The sequence below is a fragment of the Lissotriton vulgaris genome, chromosome 2_1, assembly GCF_964263255.1.
Source record: "Lissotriton vulgaris chromosome 2_1, aLisVul1.2, whole genome shotgun sequence".
NCBI lineage: Eukaryota > Metazoa > Chordata > Amphibia > Caudata > Salamandridae > Lissotriton > Lissotriton vulgaris.
Genome location: NC_141687.1, coordinates 1,458,527,748 through 1,458,551,077, shown reverse-complemented (window position 1 = coordinate 1,458,551,077; position 23,330 = coordinate 1,458,527,748). Strand labels below are relative to the sequence as shown.

Sequence of the window (23,330 nt, the reverse complement as noted above, 5' to 3'; positions counted from 1 at the left end):
ACATTAACATTAACATTAACATTGTATATATGCCTTATTAGTTATAAATTTGTTATAAAAAAGATGGAATAATAATAAATAAAAGATAATGATACATTAGTAATACATATAGTGTTAATTGATTCATTAGTGCAATGTCATTTCTCACTCTTTTAAACAGGCACAAAACCCAGTGCATTTGTGTTCTTTCTCCTTTTCCTAAAAATCGTTTCCTTGCCAGGGTTCATCTCATAAGGCAGGGGCCCCTTTCTTCCAAGCATAACTTGTTACTAGTGCCTCCCCTTTCGTAAATTGCCTGCAAATCCCTACCCCTTGTTTTGTTACATATGCTATGTGTACTGATTACAGGACTGTATCCCACTGTATAACTGTTCGCTTTATTTTGTGTATACCTTTACATTGATTAAATCAGTGTCCGGCTGGACACATGTTTCCTTATAGTACAGATTGTTGTCTAAAATTGCATTTCTCCTTTTAACTTCTTTATTTGCAGCTAATATCAAATGTGTGGGAAATTTTTAATGTTGCTAGTTTTCTTATGGCGGCCGTTAGAATTAAGAGGAAAAATACGTTATGTATAACCTGTCCTAACGCACCAATCTGAATTAATTGAATACCTCAGTCCCGAAATGTGGTCTTACATAATTTACCCAAAATGAATTGATTATGTGTATCGTGTATTTAAAGTTTGGTATTTTGTGAATATATTTTTAATCTAATTCATGGTTTTATAACTCTTTGGTATACAATGTTTTAGCATGCTTTTATGGTTTTAACATAAACCGAATAAAGTACTTTAACTGACTGACTGACTGACTGACTTCGCATTTCTTCTTCTTTCTTTTCCTCTCTCTTTCCCCTTTTTCCTCCCTTCTTTGCGCAACCTAATTTCACATTTTGGGAGGGATTATGCATTTTTATAGGTTTCTCCTTTGGTGCAGAGTGCTGTATAACTGGGGACATTTTCCCTCTAAGGATAGCTAGTAATAATAAAAGAAACTTCTGGCCCTGATTTCTGGCCCCTCCCCAGCGACCCCAGACTGTGAACCAAATGGCTGCACTTACCCCACGATGGGAAACCTTGGTGGGCACTGGTGGGTGCTTCAAGAGAGGTCCCGTGAACTCACCTACTCTCCTGACCTTTCCAGCAGTGAGTCCTTGAAACTGCAAAAGCAGTTGTTTGTGCCCACACTTCACCTTCCTGCACAAATGTAAGCACGCGCAAGGGCGTTACAGGCAGTGAGAGTAGTAATAGAAGTAAAGACATTGAGGGCAGCAAAATCCTCACTTTTGTCATGCCGCCTGAGAATGTAGCCTTGATTTTCTCCTCTTCTATTAGAAATATTTAATTGCCAAAGACACAGCATGTAGCTGAGAAGGAGCAAGCTCAGCCGATCAGCCGCATCGCTGCTCCTGAGTCGATGTGATGTCCATTCCCAATGATTCCCACCACAACATCACAGTTGTTCTTTGAAGACAATTCTGAAACTTTGTTTCTTGTTGGAATTCTTACTTAAAACTTTAAAAATCCAAGTCTCCGGTTTCCCTTTTTTGATTTGTGTCATTTTGGTGTCATTTGGATTATAAAATGTTACTCTGCTTTTCTAATTCAAGTTTGCAATTGTTATTGTTTTGCATTTTGACTCAATAACGGTTTTGGTACTGCATAAATACTTAACACATTGCCCTGAACTAAGCATGTCTGTTCTGTTCCATAGCTGCAGGCTGGCTAGATGTCTGGTATTTGCCTGGACAGTACATGGTTTTGGACATATGCCCCAGGGGCTCAACACTTTTTTCCAAATCAAATACATTTCCAGTTTTGAGAAGAGTTTAGAGGCCAGCACAATACACTTGAAATGGTGCTTATACATCTGACCTCATCTTGTCATAATGTTTACAGTGCGCTGTTATTTTATGGTAAGTTGAGAGGAATTGTACAGTGCACTTATCTGCTGAGGAGTATCAAGGATTAAGCCTATAGTTAAATAGTTAAATGGTCAGGTCTTCAGTTTCTTGGGAACACTCTAGTGGGGAGACATGGTGAGGTCCTAATGTGGTGTGGACAGGCGTTCCAGGACTTGGCGTCAATGTGTGGAGAAGGAGGGTCCTCCATATCTGCTCCCGCAGAATGAATGCATTTAAGGTTCTCTGTGCTTACCACAAAAAGGCCTGTCTATTAGTGTGCAATGGCTATTAGAGTAAGTATAAATGTCATGTGTACATAACAATGTCTTTTGTAGAGAAGGGTGAAACATTTTATTGATTATAGTCTTACTCCTGTGTCAGTGGAATGTTCCATTTTATGATATTGAAAATCTAGTCACTCTACATAGCTACCAGAGGGCTCAGTCCAGTTTAATTTAGAGCCTTTGATGGTTCACCCACTCAAAATAATAATCCAATGTCTTAAACTAATCCACCTATGAACACATAACCAAACTGCAGACAACACAAGAATAAAATATAACTCCAATACCTGCTTTTACTGGTGTTTTTCAGTATTAGTCAACTATAATAATGTTTATACTGCATATTTGTTATGGTTGCTACCGGAATCTTGACTGTTTGCACTCAACTATTTTGTTTAACTAATGTTTTGAATAAGGGAAAGATGATACACCATCCAGTTGCTTCATTTATCAGTTTCCTTGAACCATGGTAGGTGCAAATTGTTATGTGAACTTGTACAGTGCAGCTAATCACTTGTGAGGGTATCCAGGCACTGAGTAGGGCAGCCCTGAAGGGCGAGAAATGCTTCCTATTGCTTTGAATAGCCAAAATGGTGCAACGTTTCATTTGGAGACCTACACCATTTCTCTAATATCAAGTCCAAACAGCTGGCTTGTTAGCAGAAACCGGAAAAAGTTGTAGAGCCTCATAGACCCTCATGCCCTACCATGCCAGAGGAGCGCGTATACTGTTACTTATGTAGACAGATCAGGGCACTCGCATGGGTGTACGCTAGAAGTGGGGGGGTGAATGACCCTCTTGGGCTTTAACAGCCATCGGGGTGTGTTTCACGTGACTAGAATTAAATCTGCAAGTAGTTCTAAGAGCACAGCCTCAGTATACTGTGCTTATTAAAAGAATCAGAACAAAATAAATACTTAACAGAGAGAAGTACCTCAATTTCATACTTTTCTAAGGAAAAGTGTTCATAATATGTAAGAATATTTGTTACGAAATAGTTTCTCTTTGATTTTAACAAATGACTGTTTTAAGAGTCTCTGTATGTGACATTGAGCTTTAAACTTATTTTTTCCTCTCTTTCTGTCTTCAGGAAGGAGCTCCCTCTACATAATACTCTCGACAGGAGGCATTTTTCTTCTTGTTACTTTGGTGACTGTATGCGCCTGTTGGAAACCCTCAAAGAAGTACGACTTTTTCAAATATCAAAGTAATGTAATATAATTGATTTGATGCACATCCATATAATGATGAACCATAAATGAAAGTGGTTGATTGTGACTTCTTTTTATCAGGGATTCATCATATTTCAAGCTTGTGTTAACGCTTCCTCTCAAGCTATTGCAGCGGCCCAGGGCCGGACTGGGAACCAGAACCGGCCCTGGCAAAGTGCTCGGCCGGCCCCCCTCTCCCCCTCCGGGAGGAGAGGGGAGAGGGGGGCCGGCCGGGAGGAAAGGGGGGGGGGTTGCGACCGCGCTCTGTAACAGGGCCGGTTTTCGGCTGTTTTTTGTTACAGGGCCGTTTTTGCAGCATAACGGCCTTGTAACAAAAACGGCCCCAGGGGCACAAAACCGGCCCCCAACCATGCGGCCCACGAGGGGATTGCCCGGTGCCCTCAACGGCCAGTCCGGGCCTGCAGCGGCCTGTCACATATGTTCTAAGAACCTGAAAGAATCATATGATATGAGGAAGAAAAACAATTCAGTATCTACCCCAAAGCCATAACTATAACTCAGCATTATAAGCAACATTGGTCCCTCCAGGAAGGGTATATGAACAATAGGACACAGAGCTATAATGAGCCCTGTGGTAATGCTCTCCCTAGTGGAGATACAGTACATTTAATGACTATTAAAACAATTGAAGAACAAAAACACAATTAGATACAGAATTACGTGGGTCAAAGATGGAAGTCAGTAGAACTCCAGACCTGAGGCATTAAAAGCAAAAGGTGACATTGTGAAGAAATACAAATTACAGACAGTCACAACTAAACAGGCATCGTTTGCTCCGCAAAAAAACATCAGGTAAAACAGTTTGGACTCCAGATGCAACGGTTGACAGCGTTTTGATCCCCACTAGAAAGGGGGGGTCATCATCAGGATGTTAAGTATAATGCCTGAGTGATAGCCTATACATAGAGAAGAAAAAAAGGAAGGGAGAGAAAAAAGAAGCAAAGGGGAAAAAAGGGGGGAGAAGTTTATGACAGTTTCAAAATAAGTACATGTCGGAAATTTCCAATGTGTAGTGCTGAACTAACTATGGTAAGGGTGAAAAAAAAAGGAGCTAAGTGTTACTATGCCGCGCGGGTTTGAAGGCACTGTGGATCAATGGCATTTAGAAAAAATACATTTGTGATTTTGGCTGTGCCCATGCATCGTACAATGCTGTAAAGGTTGTGGCTAAATGTCATGTTATGCATATAAGTAAAACCAGCTAAAAAACTGACCTGTGGATGCTACCTGGGAGGACGCTGCAAGGCCAGAGGCCAGATAATTTGCAAGCCGATCTAGAGGGTAATTAGAAATTGATTGTAACCGGAGAGTCATGTGTAGGAACAATGTTGAGTCCTCCTAGGGCCCGCAGTGTTCAACTTACTATTAAGTTGTGAACAAATGCGAGGTTGGGGGACTCAATACGCCTTGGTAAATATATCTTAAATAGAAGCCTTGATCAGGGTAACAATGGTAGAGGGCCTAAGGGAGAAAATGAAAATTATCAGGCTGGACTGCTGCTGGTCAGAGGTGTAGGCTGACAACACGGGTGATGAGGTCAACTATGGGCCTTACTGTTATGCGCTGTGGCATTGAGGACCACCTCCTCAATGTACTTTCCTGTCATAAACAGGCCACTTGGATGTAATAGGCCTTCTCTATACATTACCATGAATTATTTTAAATGCAATTAGTTCTAAAGTAAGGACCAGATTCACAAAAGTGTCACTAAACGCAGCGCAGCACCCAAATTTGCTCTGTTGTGTAACAGGAAGAGAGCAGGAAAATGCCATGTCTTCCCCTCTCCCTTGCACCACTGCACCATCAGGCAGTTGAGCACCATGCACACATATTTGCATTATAGTGCAAAGGTGTCTGCAAGATTCTAGCTTACAATTTTTACCAGAAGGGTCTCCTTCCAGTACGAAAAATACTGTGACTCGAAATAGTTGAAAACATGTCCCGTTTCAAATGAGTGTTGTACCAAATACCAACTTGCTCCGGTTTGTAAATCCTGAAAAGGATTTTGCATCAAATCTGCATTATAAAACTTAAGCAAACCAAACAAAAACTTCCATAAATCTGGTCCTAATTATCAGATCAATATTTCCTGCTCTGGAATGATTACTTTTTCCACACTACTGTGAGAGACTTGCACTGTATAAAATAAATCTGAGAAACCTTCCTTTTGGACAGCTTTGTGCTGTAGAAATACCATATGCTTGCAAAAGTAGTGATCTGCAACAATGTTACACTTTGAATTCAGATAAGCTTAACAACTTGTGGGGCTACTCCCATACTCCTAACTCACTGGGACTTGCCTTACTTTAAGGTAAAGAGCATTATCTGATGCTGTTTAACATGGTTACAAGTAGCAAAAGACTGAAGAAGATAATGGTTCAATGAAAAAGTATCAAAAGGGATGTGTCAACTTGTAATTTTATTGATTTAAAGCATACAATTGGATGCATAGGGGCCAGGATACCAGACAATAGAGCAGAAATAAGTCTAGGACACTGTACAAGAGGGGAAGTAAATGCCAGAATACTATAAAAAAAGGCTTAATGAAAACCAGCAACTTCACAGTTTTCTTTAGTACCATTCTAGCATTGGGAATCTTTCAGCCAACTTCGTTCTCATAGTTCTGTTGTCCAGTGATAGCCAGCCATTGGCCCTGCACACATACTTTATAAAATCTGGAAAAAAATAAATTAACCTACATCAGTATCATGTTACCACCACTATTTTAGGTTTGTAATAGGACTGGGCTGCCCTTAAAATGTTTGAATCCCATTATTTGATATAGTGTGCCTGATGAGATGTGGATATGGTTTCAAGGGTTCATAAGTTTAACATTAAGGGCGCATTCAAAGAGGCACAGGTGAGGGGGAGGCATTGATGAAAAGGGGGCGGGAGGTGGAGAAAGAAAAGGTTCCTTTATGTACTTAAAAATGAAGCTTCAAGTTGTGGATTCAGGAAATCTGTTGGAGTTTCAGGAAGAGGACAAGAAAGGTGCATCCACAACAAAGGTATTTTAACTTTTGTGCAATGATCCCTCCTGATGTAAAATGCTTTGAAGCTTGCCCCCCTCAAAAACTTTATAGAAGACTTAGGGCAGCAGGAGTGGGCAGGGCTTGGAGCGGGGGTACTTTTCTGTAGCTCACAATCTGCAATAAATGAGAGAATTGTAACAGAGCAAACACAACTAACTGACAACAGAAATTGAACACAAAAGACCACCACATATAACCGGGGCGTTTAGCCCCTCATGCACCTGGTCCCTAATGCAACTACGCCTGCTGCACTACTGATAGTTCCAGCCCCAAGTAGCAGGCTGTCTTCTTCCTCCTTCATCCTTTTTCTGGGGTACTTGAAAGAAAGATTGATTCAAGTACCAATGTGGAGGTTTTGAAACAAACATATGTGCACTAGTCATGTTCACCATCAGTAGTGGCTGCCAGCTATTGGAGTGGTGTGGAGGGCAAACCAATGCTGGGAACACAAAACATCCACACAAAATATACATCACAAAAGAAAAAAGCCACTTACCTGACTGCGTTCCTCACTCCCAATCTTTTTTCCTGCAGCACAGGACCAGCCTACTTCCTTAACCAATCCTGGCATTTCCCTCATACTGTGAGAGCAGCACTAGGATTGGACGGGCCATCCTGGCTGGACACTCCTTTAGGCCTTTTAAGCCTGTGCTTGATCTCCACCAAGCTATCTAAGACATCTGGGTGGTGATCTTCAAAGTGTGCATGTCACTTTGACCAGCTCAAAATAGCTGGCCAAAGCAACATGCGCACATTGGAGCATCCAGCGATCCACTGCACCGGTTCTCTGCTGCCAATCTGCAGCAGAGGACATACCCTGTATGTCTCTGGGCAGGCTGGCTACTACAGGGCATAACATTGAAAAAATATAAAATGGCAATGAAATCTTTTCATTGTTCACAGAAGTTTTATTTTTCCGATGCAGCTTGCAGCAGGTGGTGGGGAGGTGACACTCCCCGTCCAGTGAAGAAACCTCTACTGTTCACCAGATGCTATCACACTTCCTCTGCAAACAGAAAGCAATCAATACCAGGTTTCATTTACAAAACTATTGTGGAGGTAGGCATGTTGAGCCTGAAGTCTTCTTACAATATTCATATTTGGAAAACAGTTTAAGAAACAACCATATTAACCATAAATCCAAATAGGAGCTTATAACCTAGCTAGTGCTAGTAACAGGGCAACTGATCAAATTATTGGGAGAGCTGATCAGGTCTAAATAAGAGCTGTGAGCACAGTATTTTGTAAGTGCAGCTTGCTATCACCCATTCATCCAGTTTGAGCCCCTCACCTTGACCTACAGATTTTGAAATTAAATCCCAACTCAAGGCTTTGCGCCAGATTTGCATGCTATTTGTAGAGCAAACTCAGCCCAAACTCTTAATAAGTTAAAACCACCGTTCCCTCTAGGGCGCGCGCACGCACCGCTCCTGATGTCAGCGCACACACAGTCAGGACGTCGCGCTGACGGCCACTTTAAAGCAGCGAGCGGCGCGAACATGAGGCACTTTGGATGCGGTGGCGGCGGAGCGGTCGTGAGGAGTGCAGGTAAGGAGGCGGGGGGCCTGGTGGAGCTTGTGGCTATGTGGAAGCGGGGCAGACTGTGGCCTTTTGTTTAAGTATTGCTGTTATTCAGAGCCCCTTCACGGGCTCTGATTAACAGCAATACCTAAACAAAGACTACAGTCTGCCCCGCGCTTTACTAACAAAAGCGTAGACAGTTTCCAAACACAGCGCATACTTTAGCCCACGCTGTGTTTGGAAACTGTCTACACCAGCGTTTCCCAAACTTTCCTCACAGCACACAAGAGCTGTGACACAGAAGGCAGAAGGGCAAAAGAAAACAAGTGGAACAGAGGGCAGAAGGGCACAAAAAGCGAGGGGAAAATGAGTGGAACAGAGGGCAGAAAGGCACAAAAACAAGTAGAACAGAGGGCAGAAAGGCACAAAAAACAAGTAGAACAGAGGACAGAAGGGCACAAAAACAAGTAGAACAGAGGGCAGAAAGGCACAAAAAACGAGTGGAACAGAGGGCAGAAGGGCACAAAAACGAGGGGGAAACGAAGTGGTACAGAGGGCAGAAAGGCACAAGAAACAAGTAGAACAGAGGGCAGTAGGGCACACAAACGAGTGTGACAGAGGGTAGAAGGGTACAAAAAATGATGGGGAAACGAGTCGAACAGGGGTCAGAAAGGCACAAAAAAAGAGTGTAACAGAGGGCAGAAGGGCAAAAAAACGAGGGGAAAACAATTGTAACAGAGGGCAGAAAGGCACAAAAAACAAGTAGAACAGAGGGCAGAAAGGCACAAAAAAAGTAGAACAGAGGACAGAAGGGCACAAAAACAAGGGAAAAACAAGTGGAACAGAGGGCGGAAAGGCACAAAAAACGAGTGGAACAGAGGGCAGAAGGGCACAAAAACGAGGGAAAAACAAAGTGGTACAGAGGGCAGAAAGGCACAAGAAATGAGTGGAACAGAGGGCAGAAGGGCACAAAAAACGAGTGGAACAGAGGCCAGAAGGGCACAAAAATGAGTGGAAAACAAAGTGGAACAGGGGGTAGAAAGGCACAAAAAACGAGTGGAACATAGGGCAGAAGGGCACAAAAAACAAGGGAGAAATGAGTGGAACAGAGGGTAGAAAGGCACAAAAAACAAGTGGAACAGAGGGCAGAAGGGCACAAAAAACAAGGGGAAATTGAGTGGAACAAAGGGCAGAAGGGCACAAAAAACAAGGGGAAACGAGTGGAACAGAGGGCAGAAAGGCACAAAAAATGAGTGGAACAGAGGGCAGAAAGGCACAAAAAACGATTGGAACAAAGGGCAGAAGGGGACAAAAACGAGGGGAAAACCAGTGGAATAGAGGGCAGAAAGGCACAAAAAATGAGTGGAACAGAGGGCAGAAAGGCACAAAAAACGAGTGGGACAGAGGGCAGAAGGGCACAAAAAACAAGGAAAAAACTAGTAGAACAAAGGGCAGAAAGGCACAAAAAACAAGGGAAAACAAAAGGGGCACAAAAACGAGTGCCACAGAGGGCAGACGGGCACAAAAAACTAATGGCACAGAGGCAAAATACAGAATACAGAAATATAGGGGCAGCTAAGAACAGAAGGCAGAACGGGCAGAGAGGCATGGGGCAGCGAGGGGAACAGAAGGGAAAACTGGGCGGAGACACGGGCAGCGAGGGCTACAGAAGGAAAGACCGGGCATAGAGAGCACGGGGACAGCGAGGGGAACAGAGGAAAGAAAAAGGGGCACGGACCATGTACAGGCAGCGGGGAAGACAGACAACTGCAGTCAGAGACACTACAATGAAAATACAGGCAACAAAATAAATTTGCAAACTGCCCTTAAGACCCTTATTGTGGCTCTGCATGTGTGGAAATGCACCATATTTTCACTTTTTAAAGTAAACATTTTGAGTGCCATTTGGCGCCGCAGACACGCGCGGTTTGGTTCCTGGCGCACATAGCCATGGTTGCAGCGCACAGAGACCCTCCACTGCCGCACACAGAGGAAAAAAATTAGAGGGAACATTGGTTACAACCCCTCCCCCATTGCTCTTTTTCAGATGGCTGTTTGTTAAGTGTGATGGAGTCCTTGTACAATATTATGATACCGGACCACATATGCAAACCTATTTTAACACTGTATGTATATTAATGTATTTTCATAGTCCTAGGTCGACTGAACATTACCTTGAACATTTGCAATATCTTACCAAATAATGAAAACGTACTCCTCATCAAGGAAAGCTATGCAGCACAAGCCTTTGTTATGCCATTTGCAGATCCAAGTTTCAGTGAAAAAAGTATTTCTCTGCCACCATTCAGAGGAACACCTGTACTGTCCTGGGCTGCCTTGGCTTCCTCCAAGAGTTTGTGCAATTCTCTTTGGTACAAGAACAGTTCTGAACCGTGAAGGATCATTTGAATTCTTCACCAACTGCTGCATATCAGTCTGAAAAATAACACAACTACTAACTATTTGGCATCATGTTAGGTTACATACTACTAATAAAGTAATAGAAGTCATGTTTTTTGGATGTTGATTTTTGCATCTGTATGTGGCTAACAATCTAAGATTTTCTGGGTTTGCTCCATAAATATAAAGCAGCCATAATTAAAACAACATTGCATGCAGAAAGATTTGAAAGCCTTCTAATTCAGAAAATCTACAATGTTTGTCCAATATATAAACTATAAATGTGCAGAAAGGTTTACAAATTACAGCACAGATAGTAGGCCAAAACAGTGGTAAAAAAAACAAGTACCTTTTGTACTTTGAATGATCGACTACATATTTTTAAGCCCGCTGAATTTGTTAAGTTCTTTGAACTTATCAAAGCAGACAACGCAGTTTGCAAATGCTATGTAGCCAACTCACTGTTGCAAGTGCTGTGTAAATGTGCTATAATGAAATAAAAAGAGCTGATAAAAAATACTATACACAGATAACACAAACTTTCTTTTAGGCGATGCATATGATGCGTTGAAAAAAGGATTGTTAATGGAAATTGTTGCAGTTTACGTGGTTAGGCAGTATATCAATCACTTACCTTTTAAGTGTTTGTTTTCCGCTTGTAAAGTATTCACTTCTGCCACATTCAGACAGACACCAGGGCCAACAGAATAGCTTTCATTTTGATTAATATTGGGCAATGAGTTACATATAATTTCCTTGGAGAGAAAGCAAATATTAATTAGGCCAAGTTGAAATGCAATATCCTATCTACCTTAAAAAAATAATAAAACATTAGCCCAGTGTGATATGAAGGGCTTTCCTCAGTTATTAAATGAAATGATTCTTCATTGCCCTGAGGATGGGGGAATGTAAAAAGGCAACCATTAAGCCATCATTTATACTGTACAGTTCAAACAATGTTCCCTTTGTTTATTCCAATTTTAAAAGGTAGTTATATATGCCTTGTTGTTGAAGACATTAATGTACCATATTAATTCTATGTTTAAATAAGGATCAATGCTGTTTGCAGTGTTGTGCTTTTTCACTGAATCATGTTTGTAATGTGTACCAATACACTAAAGTTGCAATACCAATAAAAAGGTTTTTACTTATTTTGCTTACCAGATGATTGGAAAAGAACCATACCTTTGAAATCTCTCTCTTCTGTGATTGACTGACCAGATTCATCTATATTTTCAACCAGCCATGTACAAAGAATTTCACTAAGATTGTCCAAAAGCAGAAATTCTCCATCTTTTCTAAAACAAACTGAATGCTCGCAAGGGAAAAATAGAATAATTAATGAAGCCATGATGACATCTTGCTGAATATAAAAATGAGGAATTAGTTTGCAATTGGTTTAAGCTTTAGAGGTATTATCCAGAGCATATCACAAACTGAGTCACAAAATATTTATTGAAAGAAAATAAAAAAAATACACTGACCAGATGCAGTTTATATCCAACATGTACATAGTTTGGAATATAAAAAAGTGTTTAGGCCTCCACTGTAGGGCATCAAGGGAACTATATAAATATCTAGTATGTGGTTACTTGACCTGGGTTATCCAATGAGAAGCTCGTGAGCTACTAGTAGCTCTCCAGGTAGCTCTCCTGTGTGCAGCATAGGCTAATACATGAAAAGCTTTTCCTTGGATGAATTTATATAAGTATAGCAAAACTAAACTACTACAAAAAATACACAAGATGAAAATGTGTATATTTTCATAACTCCCATGATTATATTTGGAAAAAATAGATGAGTTTGTAAAATATATTTAGAGCTGATATTCGAGAGCTAAATCATAGCGTTAGACATATTTAATACTAACATTATTACTTCGGATTGACAGGCATTACAGCTATAGCTGTTATGTATCACCTGTGTACAGGCATTTCAATTTGTGAAATACATTTTTACATTACTGGTGGTAGCCCTGTATGAGACACTGAAGTGATCACTGTAATCTTGCAGTGGGTGACTACCAGTGTAATCTTGTCTGTTATGCTCACTATTACAACAGTTATAATGGATGCTCTGGTTGATATTCATTAAACACAAGGATTTCTTATGACAGAAGAGGTTGGATACCCTAGTACTAGAATAATTGCACTCCAAATTCCAAATAATATAATGTAATATTATAATATATTTCCCTATGGAGCTCCAATAATCTGCCTCATTGCCATCATACTACTTTGCAGAAAGCACTGAAGTTTGCGTTGCTTGGTAGCACAATACAGATTTTCACACCATAAACCATGGCCTATCTCATCCATTCCATCACATGCTTCTGAGGGTAGAAAGAGACCACTGTAAGCCTCATAGGACTAGGGGAAAATACTTCTGAGGCTGTTTGCTGGAAAAGAAAAAGCTGGAGTGGGGCTTTCTTGGAATAAAAGGTAATGAAAGGGAGTTGGGGCAAGGATACTCCCATACTTCTGCACCATATGCTAACCACATGTGGCTCAAGGCAACAGGAGCAAAGACAGATTTGGATACTATAGACAGTGTGGCAAATGCCATAGAAATACTTGGATAAGTTGAGCCTAGTGGTACCACGCACAAAGCACTATATGCCGACTAAATGCAACTTCAACATAAAACAACATAACATCTATTTGTAAAGCACACATTCACCAAAGGTTATGTTGGTGCTGAATAACAGATGTTTATTGTCAAAGGTATTAATTTTATCGATCTCAGAAGGGTGAATGGTTGAGTGCACCTGCAGGAATTTGAGCCTGCGACCATGGTTGAACATAGGTCGTGTTCAACCATGGTCGCAGGTGTGTCGGAGAGATGCACTGATCCAAGCAGAACAGGGGTAACGGAATGTGAGGAGAGCATAGGGGATGTGAAATGTACAGGTAAGTAAAATTATATTTGTTAGTTAGTGTAATTTTAAAGAATTTCTTTATGTTATCAAACTCCGCACTTCAAAACTTTTCCAAGAAAACCAGTGTGTTATACTATAATGGAAAATAGTGTAATCGGTTTTGAGGTAAGTATTTGGTAGTGGGAGTTGAGTTTCTGGGGGTAGACTCAGGGGTCATCCAGGGTCAAGGATGCACTCTAGTTACACCCTCAGCGGCACTAGGGCAACCGGGTGCAGAGTGCTGATGGCCAATGTTCTCCAATAAGCAATAGGGGGCCTCTGGTTGGTGGCTGCTGATGAGCAGGCCACTTGGTTGTGGGAGCAAAGCTCCTGGATTTAAGCTCAGGGCAAATGAGGAAATCAATTATCACCAAAGGTGCACCCTCAGCGGCACTAGGGCGGCCAGGTGCAGGGTGCTGTTTAGATGTTGGGCACCCTGTTGTTTTCAATGGGGAACCTCCGGTTTGCAAAGGCACTGCAGGCTTGGGGACGAAGGTCTCCTGGGTGCGACCACCACTTTGAGAGGAAAGTTGGGAATATAGGTGTTGGTTCTGCACCATTGGTTTGGCCAACAAAGGCCTTGGGGCATCGGGTGCAGGGCTACCGTTTGGGGTTGGTTCTTCTTACCAGCTCCTGGTCGCAGTTGGGGGGACCTTCTGGATTTAGGCTGCAGGCGTCGGCTGGACACTTGAGGAAGGTCAGGGGTCACTGGATCTCAGGTCAGGATCGCCTGAGGGGACCTCCTCATAGTGCTTGCCCACTCGCGCTTGGGCAGTGGACTCCGGGTGATTTGCGGTGTCTGGCCCGAGCCAGAGGTTGCAGATGAACAAATCAGGTGTTCACATGAGACAAAATCTTTGTGTTTAGAAGCAGGCAGGTCCTCTGTGGTTTTTGAGGTGGCTAGCTGCAGACACACTGGGATTTCACAGGAGCAGGTTCGAGGGGGAGACAGGCCGGTAGGACTGGGGCCAAGTCAGTGAGGGTCCTCCTGTTGTTAGCTGCTGCACTGCTGTTCGGTCCTTCTTCTGCTTCTTGTAGTTTCTTCTTGTCTGAGGAGGCAGGGTTCAGGGGTGCCCCTAATGCTAGATGTAGGGGTGTTACAGGTAGGTAAAAGGCAGGGACCAATGGGTCCCTTACCCAGGGTTGGTAAATACCCTATTATGCCATCCTCCAGAGTGAGGGGTCGTGAGCCTGTCCTTGATTGGCTGAGTGCCCCATCTGCAATATGGCAGGTACTGAGAGTTGTGCTTCACCTTGCCTCCCTCATCTGAGGGGTGGAGTTGGAAGAGGTGGGCACACCTCTCTTCCTCACTAATTTTTCCCACCGGTTCTCCCGCCCAAAGTGGGGGTCAGAACCAATGGGGACCAGTTGCTGAAAGCAGCAAGTGGCCTGGGGAGGCTCACAAAGGTGGCAAGCCTTGGGAGCTTCCCTTAAGTGAACCCTGCCCATCCTGGGGTTGGAGTCTTGGCACCTCGTCCCAGGATGAGCATTGTTTCAGGCCCCAAAGAGCAGCAGGCTCTAGACTCAGGGGTCTAGAAACATGTCTGGTGGTGGCACCTGAAAGCTGCCCCTCAGCCTGGATACTAGTGGTGGGTTAGTTTTCAGGGGGCACCGCTAAGAAGCCCTCTGTGTGCATTTTTTAATAAATCCCTCACTGGCGTTTGTGTGTTTTTAATATCCTGAGAAGGTTCAGAGTCGGGGAGTCCGAAATTCTCCTGGATCCTAGGGAAGTCTAGCAGTTCCTGTTCATCGAAGAGATTCCCAATCTTTTTGCAATTGGCCTCCAGCCACTGGGTGTATGCTGGTCTGTGCATTGCCGGTGGAAAGTCTGTATATCCCGTAATGGGGGTAAGGGTAGAGATCTGGGATGAGAGGCACTCAGGGGGCGCTCAGTCTGTCCCAGGTCCTGACCATGGCCCTGACCACAGGTGGATGTACTTTGCCGGGGATGGATCTTAAGCAGGGGTCAAGGTATCTTTGATATATAGATGCCAGCTAACACCTGGTCCAGAAATTACCAGTGTTTCTTTGTGAGAGGACGTTGCCACTCCACTAGGAATCTCAACTGTGCCACCTGGTGTAATGCTCTAGGTGAAGAAATACCCAAACCACCCTTAGCTACCGGGAGATATGCATGCTCCCTAGACATTCTGGCTTTTTTACCTTACCAGATAAAGGTCTCTAATGAGGATTTGTGTTTTTTTCATTACTGAGAGGGCGGTTGTAGCAGCATTGCTAGCATGAGATTCTGTGGCACATGCAACAGTCTAAATACCGGTCTCCCTTTGCGACCGGTATTTTTGCATTTGAGATGCATCAACCCAAGTGCAAATTCGCAATTTAAGTAATCGTAAAATTTGCAATTACTTAAATTGTGAATGTGTTCAGGGAATTGCAAATCGCGATTCCCTGAATGCAAAGCATGATGCAGTTTTAAATTGCAATTTCGCAACTAGGGATCGCAAATTACCATCAATGGTAATTTGCGAAAATTTTGAAAAATGCATTAAATTCATTTTTCAAAGTTCCATGTTACAGACACACATGCCCTTGGGGCATGTGTGTGCGCACCATGTAGTCACATGGCAATTTCAGAGGTGCATCATGTTGTCCTTTTGGCATCCTTGTACCCTTGAAATTCCATGCTCAATTTGCGAGTACCTATTAGTTTGTCGCAAATTGCGCATGAAATTCAAATTCATTCCTATGGGCCTTAGGCCCATAGGAATTAATGGAAAGCTATTCCTTACTAGCGAATCACAATTTGCAATTCGCAATTAAGGAATAAGTAGGAATCGCAATTTGTTTAGCGATTCCAACATGCATAAGTAATTGCCATTCCTAAATAGGGATTTCTGAAAAATCCCTATTAAGGAATCGCAATTCCTTATGTTGATGCATGTGCGGCATAGAATCCTGCTCAGGAGGGACATTTTTACAGCTGCATTTCGTCCTCACCAGGAGATGAGTCCCCCCATCCAGTCGCTGTATCAAAAAACGTGGGTGAGAATTAAACTCTTGCATGCATCCGTGAAGATCGACACAGATCGAGGCCTAAAACAAGGGTGTGTGCTAGCCCCATTGTTAATAATAATAATAATACTGGATTTTATACAGCGCGAACAGCTACCTCGCGAGGAGGTGTCCCGGCGCTAGTAGATCACTGATAACCTTAGGCATAAAAATAGGAGAGCTAGCGTGGCTGGGAGAAAAGCCAGGTCTTTAGTAATTTCCTAAAGCAGGGTTCGGAGGGGGCCTGTTGGATAACTTGTGGCAGGGAGTTCCACAAAGCGGAGACGTTGGCTGAAAAGGTCCGACCGCCTAGCCGGGCCTTTTTTGCCCGCGGGATGACCAGTTGGACACGGTCATTGGATCGTAGTGCACGGCTTTGAAAGTATCTAGGAAGGCGGTTTTTCAGGTATTGTGGGCAGGAGCCATACAGAGATCTGAACGCAAGCGTCAAAGCTTTGAATTTTATCCTGTTGGCTACTGGTAGCCAATGCAGGGTTCGAAGATGCGGAGAGACTGACTGCTTGAAAGGAATTCGCAGTAACAGTCTCGCAGCCGCATTTTGAACTACCTGAAGCCTGTGAGTCAAGTATTTTGGGAGGCCCAGGTATAAACCATTGGCATAGTCCAGCCGTGAGGTGACAGTCGCGTGGACAACCGTTTTTCTACAACTCTCCGGTAAGAGCCTTAGGATTTTTCGGAGGTTTCTCAGCTTGCTAAGACAGCATCCGGCCACTTGTTGGACATGGGATGAAAAGGACATGTTATCATCCCATCTCACTCCAAGATTTTTTGCCGAGTGACTTGGTGAAGGGGGCGGGCCCATCTCCGTAGGCCACCAGAGTTCAGGGGCGGGGGGGGACCCTTGCTGAAGAAGATGACTTCAGTTTTATTGGCATTCAGTTTTAATTTATTAGTGTTCATCCAGTGTGCTATATCCTGGAGACAGCCTTTGAAATTTGAGAAAGAATCATGCGTCATCTCCGAGTACGGAAATACTTGTTTAACTTATACACAGCGGACATGGAGAGGGCCCTGACTGGGGCAGCCTTGGCCACCCCAAAGATCGGTGGGACCAAAATTCAATTCATGCAATATGCTGATGACCTGGTACTCTTAGATCACACGAGAATTGGGCTACAAAAGGCACTCACGGCACTTGCCATATACAACGATAAAAACAGGCTTGTAGCAAATCCATCCAAGTCAAAAGTAATTATCTTCGGACATTACCCAAAGAAAAAATCATTAAAATGGAGGCTCGGCCTTCTCTTGCTGGAAAGCACACAGCGGTACACCTATTTGGGCATCTGCTTCCAGGAGTCGGGGCTTTCAAGTGCCCATTTAAAGACCATCCAAGGCAAAGGTAAAACCATCACCTACGCCATCTGCAAGCTACAAGCCTCCTTATACAGCCCTTCCACAATGGCCATCCAAAGAGTACTCAAAGCCATGCTAATGCCGGCCCTCAACTACGCTCTACAGGCATTCCCGGGCAAACTGAATAATGAGCTAGAAAAATCCATTGTAGAGCCTACAAGAGACCATTCCACCTACCAAGGTGCACTAGAAACACCTTTGTCCACCTGGAGTTTTCACTCAACCAGCAAAATCTGGAAGAGATGGCGGCCCTAAGCAAATATTACTTTCTAACAACGGCGGCACAGGAGAACACACTCAAGGCAGTCCTGAAATGTATCTTCAGAGAACCAGGGAATACCTGGTCGGCCACTCTCAACGCGGCTAAGGATCATCTCAACCTTGCCATCGAGTCTTGGAACCCCGAACTCGTCAATTACACCGCCATCAAAAACTCGATCAAAAAACAAGTACGCGCGTGGTCAAGGGAACCGGATCTGGAGTCTCTGGTAAGAAAAGACTTTCATGAGTCCCTGTGCCTACCGCATATCCTGCACAATCCTAAACATCATCTCATGCAGGCCGTGGGCCGCGCAGCCCTACATAAGATCTTAGCCTACAGACTACGTCCGTTGCCCCTCAAAGAATTATATGCCTTCGGTCAGGTTGGCTCAGGAACCCAGGAATGTAGACTTTGCAGGTATAAACGTGAGTCATTGGCCCATCTTCTATTCTGCTGCCCGGCACTGCGCATGGCCCGCAGTCTTTATCTCATGCCAATACTAAGACAAGCAGGGCCATGTACCGCAAAGGAGGGGATCTCCCATCTCTACACCCTGACCACGGTGAAGCATATGGCCTCTTTTGGAAAGTTTATCCATCAGACACGGTCCCTGCTGATGGATTCTGAGGGTTCAAACATATAGAGTCTTAGCAGGCCCTAGTCTTTCCACAAACTTTATCTATTCTACTCCCAGTGCTCAGGGAGCCACCATTTAGACTGATCTTCCGAAACTCTCCTGGTTTTAACTTTTGTAACTTTGTGATTTTGTACTTTGGTTTTAATGTAATGGTTTTGAGTAACGAAACAATAAAGTATTCATTCATTCATTCATTCATTCATTCATTCATTCATTCATTCATTCATTCATTCATTCCATGCCAGGACTGGATAAGTGAGCACGCCATGGCCAGCACTGAGGAAATTTGTGTGACAGGGACCTGTCAACAATGGGGAATAATTGAATGCCCAAGTATAATATACTCTGCGTGGCCTATGTGAAGGGGAATATTTTAGTTAGGTGTGCTTGCTCATCTCTTCTCGATGGTAAGATTAAGGGCTTGGAATCTAGTGGCATTTATCTTAAACCCAGATGCCTCCGTGAATGCTGCAAGTTCCTCCAACAATGGGGCAACAATTGGCATGGATTGGTGATAGTGATCAGCACATCATCCATGTATAATGCTAGCATGTGTGCTTGACCACGTATCCACACCCCTTCAATGAGTTGGTGTCACCAAATGCGTACTGTCTGTGGCTCAATATCGAGCATGAACAGGAGTGGAGAAAGAGGGCACTCCTGTCACGTACCCCTTGAAATTGGGAATGTGGGAGATAGTGAGTTAGTGACAGGAACTAGGGCCCTGGTTCTGCATAGCTGGCCCAAATCCAATGATGAAAGCGGGGGCCCAGGCCTACAGTCTCCAACACCGTCCGCAAGAAGGGCCAATGCACCATGTCGAAGGCTTTTTCAGCATCTATTGGTAGAAGCAGTGTGGGTGTCTGTGAGTGGTTAGTTTTGTCAATTAGGTAAAATAGGTGCTTTGTGTTGTCCCCGCATGTGTGTCCAGGAATGAAGACCAAGGTGTCTTGGTCTACCAGACCGGTTATATACTGTCCCAGCCTGCTAGCGTGAATCCTAGTGAATATTTTGGCATCCAGGTTGAGCAAGGATATGGGGCGGTAGGAGGTGCATTGTTGAGGCTCCTCTCCTGGTTTTGGTGGGACCATTATAATGGTCATTCCCATGGTCTCCTTGAGAGTGCCCGTAAAGCTAAAGGAATTGTACAGGTAGGCCAATATGGCGGGGGTACTTTTCTGTAGCTCACAATCTGCAATAAATGAGAGAATTGTAACAGAGCAAACACAACTAACTGACAACAGAAATTGAACACAAAAGACCACCACATATAACCGGGGCGTTTAGCCCCTCATGCACCTGGTCCCTAATGCAACTACGCCTGCTGCACTACTGATAGTTCCAGCCCCAAGTAGCAGGCTGTCTTCTTCCTCCTTCATCCTTTTTCTGGGGTACTTGAAAGAAAGATTGATTCAAGTACCAATGTGGAGGTTTTGAAACAAACATATGTGCACTAGTCATGTTCACCATCAGTAGTGGCTGCCAGCTATTGGAGTGGTGTGGAGGGCAAACCAATGCTGGGAACACAAAACATCCACACAAAATATACATCACAAAAGAAAAAAGCCACTTACCTGACTGCGTTCCTCACTCCCAATCTTTTTTCCTGCAGCACAGGACCAGCCTACTTCCTTAACCAATCCTGACATTTCCCTCATACTGTGAGAGCAGCACTAGGATTGGACGGGCCATCCTGGCTGGACACTCCTTTAGGCCTTTTAAGCCTGTGCTTGATCTCCACCAAGCTATCTAAGACATCTGGGTGGTGATCTTCAAAGTGTGCATGTCACTTTGACCAGCTCAAAATAGCTGGCCAAAGCAACATGCACACATTGGAGCATCCAGCGATCCACTGCACCGGTTCTCTGCTGCCAATCTGCAGCAGAGGACATACCCTGTATGTCTCTGGGCAGGCTGGCTACTACAGGGCATAACATTGAAAAAATATAAAATGGCAATGAAATCTTTTCATTGTTCACGGAAGTTTTATTTTTCCGATGCAGCTTGCAGCAGGTGGTGGGGAGGTGACACTCCCCGTCCAGTGAAGAAACCTCTACTGTTCACCAGATGCTATCACACTTCCTCTGCAAACAGAAAGCAATCAATACCAGGTTTCATTTACAAAACTATTGTGGAGGTAGGCATGTTGAGCCTGAAGTCTTCTTACAATATTCATATTTGGAAAACAGTTTAAGAAACAACCATATTAACCATAAATCCAAATAGGAGCTTATAACCTAGTGCTAGTAACAGGGCAACTGATCAAATTATTGGGAGAGCTGATCAGGTCTAAATAAGAGCTGTGAGCACAGTATTTTGTAAGTGCAGCTTGCTATCACCCATTCATCCAGTTTGAGCCCCTCACCTTGACCTACAGATTTTGAAATTAAATCCCAACTCAAGGCTTTGCGCCAGATTTGCATGCTATTTGTAGAGCAAACTCAGCCCAAACTCTTAATAAGTTAAAACCACCGTTCCCTCTAGGGCGCGCGCACGCACCGCTCCTGATGTCAGCGCACACACAGTCAGGACGTCGCGCTGACGGCCACTTTAAAGCAGCGAGCGGCGCGAACATGAGGCACTTTGGATGCGGTGGCGGCGGAGCGGTCGTGAGGAGTGCAGGTAAGGAGGCGGGGGGCCTGGTGGAGCTTGTGGCTATGTGGAAGCGGGGCAGACTGTGGCCTTTTGTTTAAGTATTGCTGTTATTCAGAGCCCCTTCACGGGCTCTGATTAACAGCAATACCTAAACAAAGACTACAGTCTGCCCCGCGCTTTACTAACAAAAGCGTAGACAGTTTCCAAACACAGCGCATACTTTAGCCCACGCTGTGTTTGGAAACTGTCTACACCAGCGTTTCCCAAACTTTCCTCACAGCACACAAGAGCTGTGACACAGAAGGCAGAAGGGCAAAAGAAAACAAGTGGAACAGAGGGCAGAAGGGCACAAAAAGCGAGGGGAAAATGAGTGGAACAGAGGGCAGAAAGGCACAAAAACAAGTAGAACAGAGGGCAGAAAGGCACAAAAAACAAGTAGAACAGAGGACAGAAGGGCACAAAAACAAGTAGAACAGAGGGCAGAAAGGCACAAAAAACGAGTGGAACAGAGGGCAGAAGGGCACAAAAACGAGGGGGAAACGAAGTGGTACAGAGGGCAGAAAGGCACAAGAAACAAGTAGAACAGAGGGCAGTAGGGCACACAAACGAGTGTGACAGAGGGTAGAAGGGTACAAAAAATGATGGGGAAACGAGTCGAACAGGGGTCAGAAAGGCACAAAAAAAGAGTGTAACAGAGGGCAGAAGGGCAAAAAAACGAGGGGAAAACAATTGTAACAGAGGGCAGAAAGGCACAAAAAACAAGTAGAACAGAGGGCAGAAAGGCACAAAAAAAGTAGAACAGAGGACAGAAGGGCACAAAAACAAGGGAAAAACAAGTGGAACAGAGGGCGGAAAGGCACAAAAAACGAGTGGAACAGAGGGCAGAAGGGCACAAAAACGAGGGAAAAACAAAGTGGTACAGAGGGCAGAAAGGCACAAGAAATGAGTGGAACAGAGGGCAGAAGGGCACAAAAAACGAGTGGAACAGAGGCCAGAAGGGCACAAAAATGAGTGGAAAACAAAGTGGAACAGGGGGTAGAAAGGCACAAAAACGAGTGGAACATAGGGCAGAAGGGCACAAAAAACAAGGGAGAAATGAGTGGAACTGAGGGTAGAAAGGCACAAAAAACAAGTGGAACAGAGGGCAGAAGGGCACAAAAAACAAGGGGAAATTGAGTGGAACAAAGGGCAGAAGGGCACAAAAAACAAGGGGAAACGAGTGGAACAGAGGGCAGAAAGGCACAAAAAATTAGTGGAACAGAGGGCAGAAAGGCACAAAAAACGATTGGAACAAAGGGCAGAAGGGGACAAAAACGAGGGGAAAACCAGTGGAATAGAGGGCAGAAAGGCACAAAAAATGAGTGGAACAGAGGGCAGAAAGGCACAAAAAACGAGTGGGACAGAGGGCAGAAGGGCACAAAAAACAAGGAAAAAACTAGTAGAACAAAGGGCAGAAAGGCACAAAAAACGAGGGAAAACAAAAGGGGCACAAAAACGAGTGCCACAGAGGGCAGACGGGCACAAAAAACTAATGGCACAGAGGCAAAATACAGAATACAGAAATATAGGGGCAGCTAAGAACAGAAGGCAGAACGGGCAGAGAGGCATGGGGCAGCGAGGGGAACAGAAGGGAAAACTGGGCGGAGACACGGGCAGCGAGGGCTACAGAAGGAAAGACCGGGCATAGAGAGCACGGGGACAGCGAGGGGAACAGAGGAAAGAAAAAGGGGCACGGACCATGTACAGGCAGCGGGGAAGACAGACAACTGCAGTCAGAGACACTACAATGAAAATACAGGCAACAAAATAAATTTGCAAACTGCCCTTAAGACCCTTATTGTGGCTCTGCATGTGTGGAAATGCACCATATTTTCACTTTTTAAAGTAAACATTTTGAGTGCCATTTGGCGCCGCAGACACGCGCGGTTTGGTTCCTGGCGCACATAGCCATGGTTGCAGCGCACAGAGACCCTCCACTGCCGCACACAGAGGAAAAAAATTAGAGGGAACATTGGTTACAACCCCTCCCCCATTGCTCTTTTTCAGATGGCTGTTTGTTAAGTGTGATGGAGTCCTTGTACAATATTATGATACCGGACCACATATGCAAACCTATTTTAACACTGTATGTATATTAATGTATTTTCATAG

The 23,330-nt window shown here is 44.1% G+C and overlaps 1 protein-coding gene across 1 annotated transcript in view; it reads left to right on the top strand.

The window, feature by feature from the left end:
• Positions 1-23,330, top strand: part of HEPACAM (hepatic and glial cell adhesion molecule) — a 1,458,998-nt gene that overhangs the window by 714,981 nt on the left and 720,687 nt on the right. The window contains exon 4 of the mRNA XM_086958859.1: positions 3,284-3,377. Coding sequence (XP_086814985.1) covers positions 3,284-3,377 — 94 coding nt within the window. The remainder of the gene's footprint in view (positions 1-3,283; positions 3,378-23,330) is intronic.